This window comes from Netta rufina (genome assembly GCF_964035555.1).
Source record: "Netta rufina genome assembly, chromosome: Z".
Lineage (NCBI taxonomy): Eukaryota > Metazoa > Chordata > Aves > Anseriformes > Anatidae > Netta > Netta rufina.
This window is the reverse complement of record NC_140126.1, coordinates 46,892,368-46,905,794: the sequence shown is the minus strand read 5'-3', so window position 1 is coordinate 46,905,794 and position 13,427 is coordinate 46,892,368. Positions and strand designations below refer to the sequence as shown.

At 40.7% G+C, this 13,427-nt stretch overlaps 1 protein-coding gene across 1 annotated transcript; it reads left to right on the top strand.

Moving 5' to 3' along the window:
• The first annotated feature begins 1,977 nt into the window (after positions 1-1,977).
• Positions 1,978-12,447, top strand: PHAX (phosphorylated adaptor for RNA export). Its single transcript, XM_084305646.1, has 5 exons — positions 1,978-2,130; positions 3,861-4,480; positions 7,240-7,360; positions 9,090-9,173; positions 10,754-12,447. Exons 1-5 carry the CDS (start codon positions 2,026-2,028, stop codon positions 11,021-11,023), a joined length of 1,200 nt encoding a protein of 399 aa, XP_084161772.1. The 5' UTR covers positions 1,978-2,025; the 3' UTR covers positions 11,024-12,447.
• Positions 12,448-13,427: the final 980 nt, after the last annotated feature.

Genomic DNA, 13,427 nt, shown 5'->3' with positions numbered 1-13,427 from the left:
ATCAATGTCCATGACAGGGGGCGCATGGTTGGCCTGGTTGAAGTGCTCCCCTATCTCCCATGACTTGTAACAGTCTCCATTTTCCATTCCTTTTCTTGATTACAAACAAGTCTCCGTTTTCCATTCCTTTTGAACACTATGTCTTGCTTTAAGTTGTCAAGCAACTCGGTCTTCAAGCCTTATGTATCCCGTTCCTCCCAGATCGAAGAAAAGCATATCCATCTCCTTTTCAAGCAATAGGCCTGGGTCAAAAGGCACGTCCAGGTCAACAGGGGGCGTAGCAGCAAAGGCCTGCGATGGCAGTGGGGGGGGGGGGGCGGTGAGCGATGGTGTAGCAGTCGGATCAGTAAAGGAGCCCGCAGCTCCCTCACTGTCTGGCAAGCCACACGTTTCTGACTGTGGGCCCACATGGCTCTTAAGGCCTCTGAAGCTGCTCGCCAGGTGCCGAGCAATCCCACCGCAACCTTGTCGTTTTGAGTAGCAGAGTCCCACACCTTGACCTCAGTTTGGTCCCATATTTCAGGCTCATAAACTGTCTGATTGTTAATAAGGAGAATAAGCTGTAAGGTTACCCGGACAGTCTTTGTTTCTAAGGACGTATGATTCCCCATAATGTGCAGCTGCTTACCAGCGAGGGGCAGCTGTGTGCACAGATCCGCTTCTCTCAGCTTGAGCTTCTTCCCAGCTCCGGTGCGCCCATTTCCAGCGACTTTCTGTACGAGCTTCTCTGAGCGGTTTGCTGAGTCTGGCCGAACCTATCTCAGTGAGGCGATCAATGTGCCTGTTCCCGTCCTGGTCCCTGTTCTGCTAGCCTGTTCCTTTTCATTCCTTCTTTCTGCTTCTTTATTGATGACATAAATTCATTATATCGTGTTGCCTTTTTTATCTTGAGGACAGGCTCCCCTTTTGTACCCTTTGCCCCACAGCAGTCCTTTTCAAACAACTTTTCATTGGTCAAACAACTTTGCATATAACAGCAACAGCAAACACCCAGCAACTTCCATGCCTTAACGGCTGGAGAACAAGCCACCTGAGACGGCATGGCGTCTCCGGAATCACCCTTCTTTGTTCCCTCTAAACTCTTTTACATTGCTGATGGCCTCATCGTTAAGAGTCTGATGTTATCATCAACCACGGGGCTTACCGACCCCCATGGCCACACTCCCACATCTCCCCCTTCTTTATTAATATCAACCATTTTCTCAACACGAATTACCACTCCATATACAACATCTTGGATCCCTGTGAAGGAGATTGTCACTGGAGCCAGAAGAGTTCTGAGAACTAAAAAGCTCTGTAGCAAAGACCTACTTCGTGCTGAAGAATAAGGGAACAAGTGAAAACATTTTGAAGTCTCTGTGGCTGGAATCCAATGCAAGTTTTGTTTGCTTGTTTGTCTTCCTGCAGGAAATACCACGTGGAGGTACTCTATATTCATTATAGAGTATTTTCATTGTATATATTGTATACATACATATCTATAATATATATTATAGATGTATAGATACCTATACTTATTATAGAGTACCTGGAGGTACTCTATATGCATTGACACAGACACACACACACATTAGAGTATATTTGTTGTACATATTACATACATATATATAATGTATTCTATAGATACATAGTTTTATAGAGTACCTGGAGGTTGACACACAGACACACACAGACACACATTTCCTCTATCTCTCTCTCCCCCACACACACGCTGCTAGATTGTTCTTTTATTTGTTTCTTTTTATTGACTCTGAGCATTTTGGTGGAGCGGGCCATCCTCCTGCCCCGCTCCCGGCGCCGAGGAGCAGCCCCGGGCTGTACATTTTATTCCCTTCCGTGCTGTAGCCGTGCCTGCTGCCACCCCACCACAGCGGCGCCGCGCCGCCATACTCCTCCCACCACCACCCCTCGCCGCCCACAAGATGGCGGCGCCGCCCTCCCCGCCGCCATTCCCGCCGTGCTCAGCGCCCCGCGTCCCCGCCCCGCCGGCCGGGGGTATCGCGGCGCTGCGGGCTGGCGGCGGGCATGGCGCTGGAGGCGCGGCGGATGGAGGGCGACGTGGAGGACGGCGAGCTCTCCGACTCGGACTCCGACATGCCCGGGGCCGGCTCCCCGGGGGGACAGCAGCAGGTGAGGGCGCGGCGGGTGCGGCCTTCCCGGCCCCGCCGCCTCCCGGTGTGGGTGTGGGTGCGGGCCGCGGCCGGGCTGTTGGGGGGTGGGGGGGTGGTTTTGGGGAGCCCCCCTCAGGCTCCGGTGGCCCTCGGGGGTTGGGGGCTGTGAGGGGGCAGCCCCGCGGCTCTGGTGGGGAACAAAAGGCACAAACAGCCCCGGGCACGCGTGGGGGCGGCGGGCGGCCTGCCCCGGCTGGAGGCCCGGCTGCGCCCCGGGGCGCTGGGGGAAGGGGGGGGGGGCAACGGGTGTGCGGCTGCGGCGCCCACGGCGTGTGCGGTAACATAAAATACAGGTGTTTTGTAATGAAAAATAAGTATAAGGTCTCTCTCTCTGCTTATAGGAAGAGAAGAGATGTTACCGTAATTGTGGTGAGCGCAGTGAGGGATTTTAACCTCGGTGTAAAAGAAGTCGCAATCTAACTATCGCAGCACAGGGCAGAGCTTTGTGATAAGAAAAATCCCGGCCGGGGGAAGCCTGGGATGAGCAATAAGGAAAGTGCTCGTTGTAGAATGGCATGGGCAGCATGGCCAGAATTTACCTCCAGGTGCGAATAGGGATTCTGGGTTATGTTGCCAGTGGTGTTTCCGTGGATTAGGCAGGTTTGAATTGATGTTTTAAATTTACCTGTCAGATAGGTGAGTTATTACTCTCTTATGAATATTGCAGCAATTGGACTTGTTTGTAGAAAATTCTAAACAAAACCTTTCTTTTTTTTTGTTTGTTTGTTTGTTTAGTCTAAATTAGTAAGTAACTACGATGAGTCAGTAGCATGTTCTTGCTTTAAAAGAAGAAAAAAACGAAGCATGGGAGGTTCTTGCTGAATGTGAGGGGGAACTTCTTTACTGTGAGGGTAACAGAGCTCTGGAACAGGCTGCCCAGAGAGGTTGTGGAGTCTGCTTCTCTGGAAATACTCAAAATTCTCTGGATGCCATCCTGTGCAATGTGCTCTAGGTGATCCTGCTCAGCAGGGGGTTGGACTAGGTGATCTTCCAAGGTCCTTTCCAACCTTGGCCATTCTGTGATTCTGTGAAAACAGAGTTCTTATCTAAGGTATTACTATCACTAATTGTTCATGTCCTGTCCTGTGTGAATCAGAATCAGCACACCCAGTTCACTTCTCAAAGTCTGAGCAGCATCCGAATATTGTGGGTTTGTAGTTCCCTTTCTTCTTTTCCTCCTCGCTAACGACCTGAGGAGCACTATGGTCATTACAGGTCACGCTAGTTCAGATCTCATTCTGGCAGGTCAGACTACAGAGAAAACATTATTTTCTCTACTGTTACAAAACCTTTCACTAAGTTGATCTGGTGGTTTGCTTCCTTAAAACCTCTGTGCATGTCTGTCTTGTCTGAATTGGGATTTGTATTAAGTAGGTTTGCCAGTCTCTTAATAATCTTACTTAATGTGATTCAATAAAAGTTATGTTAAGCAGATCGGTGACTCTTGATTTGTTTTTGTGTTGCTTGTTTTTTTTCCTGTAGCAACCATGCTGTAGAAGCATTCAAAATAGAGGAGTTTCATAAAATGCTCGTGTGAACTGTAGTCCATAACATGTTTATAGAAGACTGCCCAAACACCCACAAATCAAGATTAATAACTGCTAACTAATGAAATTTTTGGCATGACTTGATAGCTCTTTTTCTTTACAGAAGTAATTGGATTAACAGACATTTATTTCTTCATTCCAGAAATCTCATGATGGCAGTAATTCAGGCAGACCTTTCCAGAGCAGCATTTCATCCTGTGCACCAAGCGTTCCTTATCGAACAACCAAAAGCGTGGATTCAAGTGATGAAAGCTTTTCCGAATCTGATGATGACAGCTGTCTGTGGAAACGAAAACGACAGAAATGTTTCAACCTTCCTCCTGCAAAGTCTGAGCCTTTTCCACTTAGCCAGAGCCACCAAAAACAAACTGCTGTAGGTGGTAAGAAGGTCAACAATATTTGGGGTGTTGTGCTTCAGGAGCAGAATCAGGATGCAGTGGCTACTGAACTTGGGATTCTAGGAATGGATGGCAGTATTGACAGAAGCAGGCAGTCTGAGACTTACAATTATTTATTGGCTAAAAAGCTGATGAAGGAAGCTCAGCAAAAGGAGGCAGAGACATTAGATAAAGAACTGGATGAATACATGCATGATGACAAGAAAACAACTCCAGCAGAAGAAGAAAATGGACAAGGCTTTCTCAAACGGAAGCGGCCTGTAAAAGATAGACTGGGTGAAAGGCAAGAAATGAAATATAAAGGAAGGTATGAAATAACAGAAGAAGATTCAGAGGAAAAAGTGGCGGATGAAATAGCTTATCGGTAAGTTGGGTAATGATGCATCTGCCTCAAATATGGGTAAGATGTTGATAGAAACAAAGGCAAAAAAAAAATAAAAGCTTTCTAGTTGCTAAACCTGTAATACCAATCTACAAAAAGCATGAGTGCCTTGTGGCAATTTCCAAAGTCCTGAAATGAAAATACAGCATTATAATTGTTGTCTTTTAGAGGCATCCAGGAATGGTGTCCAAATTTTTGTTTCTTTTTTGAAAGAGGTAGGTAGAGGTTGACTGGAATGATGTGTTTTTTGATAGCAGTGGCAAGGACAAATACTGTTTCTCACTATTTAGATTTAACAGTGGCTTTTTTAGGAAATACCCTGTATTTGAAAATGTGAATTTGAAGTTAGACACCAATGTACACATGCTGTTTTCACCACGAAAATCTGTCTGAGTTACAAATCTTTGAAACTGTAGTTGACTTAGGTAGTGTAGTGCTTTGGAGAGCACGGCTTCTGAAACAAGTTTGCTTCACGTGCATGGAACATCCCTGTCTGCAGAGACATTTCACTGCTGCTGTAACTGAGGGCTGTGCCAGGGCTAGACACCAGCACTGAAATCAAGCGTCTTGTCTCTTTCTGTGTTGTAAAACTGTGCTGCTGTTCTGTGCTAATCTATGCCTGCCATTGTTAGGGTTTTCAAGTTCCAGCCACGCACATTATCAAATTCTTTTCACAGTCCTGCTCTTTACTGACTGTACACTGAGCTGAGAATCTGAGAACTTACCTGTTCAAAATCCTATTGTTTGTTTGTTTGTTTGTGTTTTTTTTTCTTTTTTTAAGGGTTAGTTTTCAGGTAAGTTGGTTTCCCCTATCAGTTTGCTTCACAGGTTCCTTTAAGCTTGCACTGGCAGGGCTGACTGATGCAGGGGGATATGGGGGCACATGACAGAAGTGATTTAAGATTGATTTAAGCTGCTGTAGTCTTTTCAGCAGTGCAAAGGAACAAAATTGGTAACTAGGCAACAGGAGCTAAAAGACTTACTGATTTGTCTATTGACATCTCAGCTGGCTTTGTTGATTGTTGTTGATTTCTGTCATATGATACTGGTATTGCCAGATGCTGAAATACAGCAATTAGGCAGTGATTAATGCTGTTATCAGTTCTCACTATCTTTTCATTTGTGAATCTGAAAACCTAGAGCACGTCTCTTGTAATAAACTTTTCTTTATTCTGTTTAGCTTCATGACAATAAGGGCAGAAGACCCCCCCCCCCTTTTTTTTTTTTCTAATTGCTTATAGGAATAGCTGCACTGAACTATGTCAGTAGAACTGTGCTTATAGAGATGACAGCACCATTATTTAAGCTGTGCTGTGCCATCTGTGCGTGGATTCATAACCTTGTGTTGTGCTGGCCCACACAATGCATGGAAATGAAAGAAGTTTTCTGTCAGTCTTGTATCATTTTTGCCTCCTATCTTGCTCAGTCCCTGTTGCTCTGCACAGCATTAAAGTGCCCAAAAGAGGGTTGTACTGGGGTAGAATGAGCACTAGGTGGAGATCTGACTTTGTCAGGCTGCTGCTGCTACTAACGGAAACCTCTGCAAGGAGTCCTGGTTATCTTAAAGTTGTCTGCATCTTTGAGAAACCTTTTCCTCTCTTCCAGTAATTCACAATTTAGAACTCAGTCCTGTAAAAATATAAGCAAGCATTCACTTTCTGATGCCTTATCATTCTTTGAATTCAGATTAAGCACAGTATAAAATGTAGCTGGCTTGGTGAACATTTGCATGGTTAGGACAATTATCATTATGTGGGGAGATTCAGCATGTAATGTACGTAGCTGTGTAGCAGTCATGTCACTGAAGAGTGCTGAGGGCTGGAGATGGTTTTCAAGAAATTTTTGTAATTGCTGTGATCTGTTGGTCCTCAAAGGTTAAACCTACTGCTTGGGACTGTGCATGATTAGGTTTGTCATTTAAAAAAAGAGAGTTCAGAGCGCGAACTCTTACTCTGGACAGGTGGTTTTGGTTTGTGGGCTTAGGCTTTTTTCCAGTAGGAGTTCACAGTTTGGCACCGTGACTTGACTTGATGCTGTGTAAAAACTTCTCTTTCATGCAGATTCACAATAGAAAACTTCTTTACTTAGGACATCGTTGTTGGGGAAAAAAAAAAAAAAAAAAGGCAATTTAACTCAGTAGTAATGTGATTTTTTTTTTTTCTGATGGCATTTGATAAATTAGGTAGATAGTTTGATAGGTTTGATCACAGGTTGGTCAACATCCTGTTTTGTATTATGTGGGTTTGTTTGAGTTGCACATGTTAGATGGTAACTTTTACATTTGCTGTTGTCTCCCGTTACTTGTTGATTTAACTTTCTAACTAGCCTAAATGTTACATTTACTGTAACGTCCATCTTCCTTGCTGACTTTGTACTCATAACTCTTTTAAAGTTACAGTTTGGTGTAACACTTTTATACTGTAATTTCAGATGTTTAAAAAGGGCTTTACAGTTTCTCATATGACTTAACTTCTTACAATTCAACAGAGGGAAAACAGTGCATTTTTATTGAAATAATTATTTAAAATGCATACTTTAGAAGTTACTGGTACTTAGAAACTCAATATTATAAAATTAGATTTTAGAAGCCACTGAAACACATCTAGATTTGTAGACACAGGTTTTAGCACAGTTTCATGTCCTGCAGAATATGTTGGTGATTATGGAAGTTTTTTGGATGATTTTACTTGAAATTCTGCTGACTGTACACTTGTTTGTTTGTTTGTTTTCTCTCTTTAAAGACTTTGTGAGCCAAAGAAAGACTTAATTGCCCGAGTAGTGAAAATAATTGGAAAGCGAAAAGCCATTGAACTGCTCATGGAAACAGCCGAAGTGGAACAAAATGGTGGACTGTTCATAGTAGTAAGGAGGATGTGATATTGTGGGTTTGGGGGTGGGGAGGATGCTTTTTACTTGCAGAAAGTAAATTTAAGTAATTTACATTTAAGTAATACATGTACTATCGCATAGCGTTCACATTTAACAGGTTCTCCCAGATGCCATGCGTTAACCTATGGCCTTCTTTCAGGAAGGAGATCTTTCATTTGAGCCATGAAAGTGACTTAGCAGTAAATACTAACGTAACCATCAGCAGGGTTAGTGGAAACAGTGAGATGAATGAAACTGGAAATTGCCTGACTTTGTGTCCTCAGATCAGTATATGTTTTGCAGCATTAACATGTGTTACCTGCCTTCTCTTGTGTTGTTTCCCTCACAAACTTAAGAGTAAGGAATTCTAAATCCTGAATAAAAGCTTCTATTTTTAGGCTGTTTCACAGCACTAGCCTACTTAGGTTAATCAGCGTGCAGTCACAGGTCAATGTACTGTGCTGAGCATATCTAATACCACATTCGAAAAGTAACTTGCAAAAGCGAATCTGTTAGCTTTATTATAGGACTTTTAGTTTGTGTACCAGGAGAGCAGAAACAATCACTGATTTCTATTACAAATTATAGTAAAAATCCTATATGTAATGAATAGGCTGTAAGTTTCTGTACATGTTTTTGTTAAATAACAATCTATAAGGCAAGTTAAAAACAAAAATTGAAGGAGGAGCAGGAAGAACCTTGTGTATAGTTTATATTTTTTACATTCAATCATTGCAGATCAGGGAGAAAGCTTTCTAACTAGTGAATTCTCTTAAGAGCAGTCTATTGTCATGAAGGATTAAAGTGTTTAATAAGTATTTACAAAGGAGATGAAAGGACACAACTCCTAGTGGTACAGGTTCTTTGGCTTGCAGATCTGAGTATACCATTCGAAAGGCAGATTTCATATACTGTTTGTCTTGGTTGGGATTTTGTGCAACTAGGTTGATAAAAGTATGGTGTCTGCTGTTTCAAGAACAGATATAAAAATTGAGGCTCCTTGTTAAAACTTTTGGATAGTGTTTGTTATTTAGTAGAAAAGTGTCATTTACTACGGTATTAGTGCATTAGAGCAGCAGCACAACTTTATATGATGTGAATTGTAGTTGAAAAATATTCTGATAATTAGTATTTATAATTCATAAAGATTTCAAAGTTGGGTTTGTTCATGCTTTGGTATTAGGCATCACGCCACTGTTGTTCCGCTGAAAACTACTGCATTGTGGGGAGAAACTTACGCCTTAGGCAAAAATGCAAAATTCTGCAGATAAATAAATGAGATTCTACATAATTTTATGAAATTAATTTTTGACTTTGTACTATGCTTTTATGTTAGGAATATTTTGAATATCTAACCTAATACATGCATTATTGCAGATAACTGTGAGAGTAGTTAGAATACATTAGCATTTTATGTCTTCACTACCAAAATCAGAAGCAGAGTGTAGCTGAACAGTTTGGTGTGATATTCTAAAATGGATTTTTTTTTTTTTTTTTTGAAACCTCATGCATTACCTGTCAAAATATAGCAACCTAGTAGTTGACCTTCTTATGATTAGAACAGCCACAGGTAGAAAAGAACCATGGTGATGGTTACATAACACATAGCACAGCAGAACTTAACCTTTGTCTCAGTAGAAAGCATCGTCTTTTGTGCTGTTTTTATATTAAAAAGTTCTTGTTAGGTTTGCTGTTATCACTAACTCACTTTTTCCCTATTAAGAATGGTACCAGGAGGAGAACACCAGGGGGTGTTTATTTAAACCTGCTGAAGAATACACCCAGTGTCAAAGAAGAACAAATCAAGGTAAAATTGTCAAGAGTACAAGTGGTTGTCCAAAGTAAACTGGAGGGGGGTAAGGGTAGTCTGCCAGAAATGTTACAGTTGAATCCTTCTCATAACTTTTAGCAAGTTTAATTCTATTATTCCAAAGGAAGTATATTCCAAAGAAGCCAACTTTTCATATTAAAAATACAAGCAAAGAACAATTGATGAAGTACATTCACACAATGCAAAAGGAACACCTTTTATGTATTGCTAGTTACAAAAACATGTCAGGGATAATGAGATTGTCGAGTCTGAAGAGTTAAATGCTGTATTTTCTTTACTTTGTATATGCTTTGCAGTAACGTTACCTACAGTTATTTTAGTTATTACAATATTTTTCCGTTTGGACTAATGGTGTTCTCTTGTAAAATACTTCTGTCCTGCACAGCTCCAGCTGTAGCACCAGGCGGTATGGACTGTCACACTGTGATCTGAACCTAGCTTTAACTGCTCTCAGGCCTTATTTGTGGTGATCACCACTTTAGTTTTGAGAGCTTGTAAATATTACTGCCTTTCATTTTACAGTATGAAATGGTCTGAGATGGTATTTTTCATGCTATTAAAACAACTTTCTTCTTGAACAGTATTTGCTATTTATTTAAGTGTGTTTAAAGAATGACTCACTTATTTGTTTGTAGGTGGCTAGCGGCTAGAGCTCACTCTATGTATCATCCCAGTATTTTGTACTGGGAAAGAGATGAATTAACATAAATGTGATTGTTGTATGTTTAAAAAAAAAAAACCTTCCACAGCTTACAAGTCACAAGAAGATGCAACTTTAATCACTTCACCTCATTTCCAAATTAAAAAAAAAAGTCGTAACAGAAACTTTCTGTCAGGATTTCTCTACAGGTCACCTTTAAAAAAAAATTCTTTCAACTTGGCAAACATATTTTTCTTAGAGTGGTGTACATTGGAAGAGACCTCTGGAGGTAGGTCCTCTGGCCTTCACAAAGCAGGGCCCCACTACTAGAGATTGCCCAGGACCACATCCAGGCAGCTTCTGATTGTTTCAGAAATTCAGCCAACTGAAAATTATGCCAATATACAGTCATCCTTACAGTCAAAAAATATCTGCCAGTGTTCAGGAGGAACCTTCGGTGTTTCAGTTTGTGCCTGTTGCCTCTTGTCCTGGCACTGGGCACCACTGAAAAGAACCTGTCTGATTTCTTCACGCTCTTCCTTCAGGTACTTGTATATATTAATGAGATACGGGCCCCCTGGAGCCTACTTTTCTCCAGGCCATCTTAGTGGCCCGTCGCTGGACTCTTTCCAATATGTTTGTATGGCTCCTGCACTGGGTAGCCCAGACCTGGACACAGCACTCCAGGTGTGTCTTCTCCATCGCTGAGGAAAGAGGAAGGATCACCTCTCAGAAATTATATAATAGAATTATTTATGGGGCATTTTTCTTAATTGCTATCTCTACTCATACTTTTACTCTGAACAATGTATATATTACTTATTGCTCAGCTAGTCATAAAAAGGATTTTACTTCACATTCTCTTTAGGAAGCACTAGTAAAATGAATATACCAAACTTGTTTTTTTTCTTTCAAGGAAATATTCTATCTGGAAAACCAAAAGGAGTATGAAAACAAGAAAGCTGCAAAGAAGAGGAGAATACAAGTTCTAGGAAAGAAGATGAAAAAAGCCATCAAAGGGCTTAACCTGCAAGAATACGATGATGCATCTCGTGAGACTTTTGCTAGTGATACAAATGAAGCTCTGGCTTCTCTGGATGATTTACAGGATGGACACCATGAAGCAAAGATGGAACCTGAGGATATTATAGAAATTGATAATGCTCATGATTTGGAGATCTTTTAGTTCACAGTGATAACAAAGTCTCCACGAAACACATTAAATGAGTGTTTCTTATTATCCCATGACTTCATGTTTTCGTAAGTTGCAGAAACATAGGAAATACTTGATGGTGAAGAAAGTGACATAATTCCTAGCTAAATTTAACAGCATGAAACATGTTAGTTGTCCTGTTACTTGTTTGCTAAGTCTTCAAAAACTGATAAGATTTTTCTAGATGACAACTGCATCATTGTGTTTGTCCCTTAGGAACTTTTTTCTAGCCATATATTAAATTTAGGCATTAAGTCTGTTTTAACCAAATACATCCTACTTAATCTGCTGAAGCTAACAAAGTTGCCATCAAATGGGGGATATTCCTAGTTACAGCTGGACAGAAACACTATTATAAAGTCAGTCTTGATGTGAAAGATCCTGTGGTCTTAATAGGACAGTGAGTTGACAAGAATAGCAATGTTTATAGGATGAAGACATGTAAAAGCAGATTGGCTTGTGAAATTAACCAAATTTTCATAGCTACTGACTTTTTGATAACAACCTTGTAAATAAGTACTGTTGAACAATGGATGTTGTAAATTTCTGCAGCAGTTCACTCCATTTTATAATAGTGGTTTGAGCTTCCAACTTGTTCTGTCTAAGCTTTTTCTGTGAACCCACAGACAACTTATACAGGATTTTTTTGTTCTAAAACATAAGTGAATTCTTCCTGAGCAGAGATTTGTGTTTCCTTTGAGGGTCTGTAAGCTCTATGTGCAGGTATGAATATTGCAATTCTTGTCTCCATGCTTTTTCTGATGTGAAGTAGAATGAAGCAATGTGCAGCTTGCAAAAATTCAGAAGTTTTTCTTTGCCTGAATCTCAAGAAAATAATAGTATGCAAAAGATAATTTTTATTTGATGCAGAAGACTTATGTAGTTCATAAGTTTGAAGATAACTTTTACATTGAACATTGTGTTTAATATAATTGAAGAACATTTGCAACACTGAAATGTATGATATCTTGGTCACTAATAAGTTGTGTTTTCTGTGAATATACGCTATTTTTCAGTATAAAATCTTTCCGCGTTTTTAATTCACTTTCAAACCCAACAACAAAGTTCTGGGCATGAATTTTGCTTACCTGAAAGTCTTTGGATTTCAGAAGCAAAGCATATCACTGAAGCACATAAAGAAATTACTGTCAAGAGTAACATTTAAAGCACTAAAATCTAATGCACTAAATGTCTTGAAAGAGACATCTTAAACATGCAACACATTCCATTATGTGCTTTAACAAATTTCATTAGAGCTGTTCTGCGTTTTTCTGTTCATGCACCTGTTATTCATCAGACGTGAAGCACACCTTTGCTGGTAACATTTGCTGTCACTGAAGTAGCAGAAGGTTTTAATTTATTCGTTGGCTTTCCTCACACATCTGTGGTGATCAGAGTACTAAACTGGTAACTCATGTAAGATACAGAATTTTGCACCAGTTGATTAGCTTGGAGCTGTAGCAGTTGATCCTAGTTTTGGGAATATCTTCAAAATACTGTAGATGGAACAGCAAATTTTTAGTAGGTTAAGGTTTTTGGGTTTTTTGTTTTTTTTTCCATTGTTAGGTGATTTGCTGCTAATTACTGTGTATTTTTTTTTTTAATGTTACTGGTTTTAGTGTTTATTTCCCAGGTAAGGACTACTGAAACAGTGTATAAAGTTGTCTCTTTAATGAAAGGAAGATCATGCCAACTATGTCTACTGTCTAACTGGCATTTACTTGTTTTCTGTGTGTGTGTTTTTTTTTTCTGTCTTGCCTATTGTCTATGGCTTTTACCATGGTCCTTTCAAAAGGAAGTACATCTCCTGTGGGCTGCGTCTGTTTGCACAGCATGGCGATGGCCACGTCCTAAGTCTGTGGGTGATGGAGTTTGGGGCTGGTAGAGGCAGGACTTGAGCTGAGCGTGGAGCTCAGTTCTGCAGCTGAGGAGCCCAGAGATTTGGAAGAGTGGGATGCTCAGTCCAACTTGGTTTTCACGTTGGCCTGATGCAAATGTGTAAGGGTGAGAGAGAACAGGTCATGATCTTCCTGTGTATTGCTAGAGGTCAGGCTTTTTTCTCTGTATTTAACTGAGTTTGCTGGAAAGTGTGAGGAACATTTTGGTGATTATTGGCAGCTTCCTCGTCAATCAATTTTGCATTCCTCCATGCTTTGTCTTTTCCCAAAACTGCAGAGCAAGAAGCACAGGCTAAGGCTTCAGTGTTTTTTCAACTGACAGGTGTACTGAATTTATTTAGTCTGTGCTGCACTGGTATTTGCAGAGGTAGTGGCTCTACAGTGTTTGTCATAAGTTTTGACCGAAGTGAATGGCGTTTTGTCTGGAAGCTGATGTTCCTGGCTGTTGGGGATTCTAGTAGATGATGCTATACGGACAA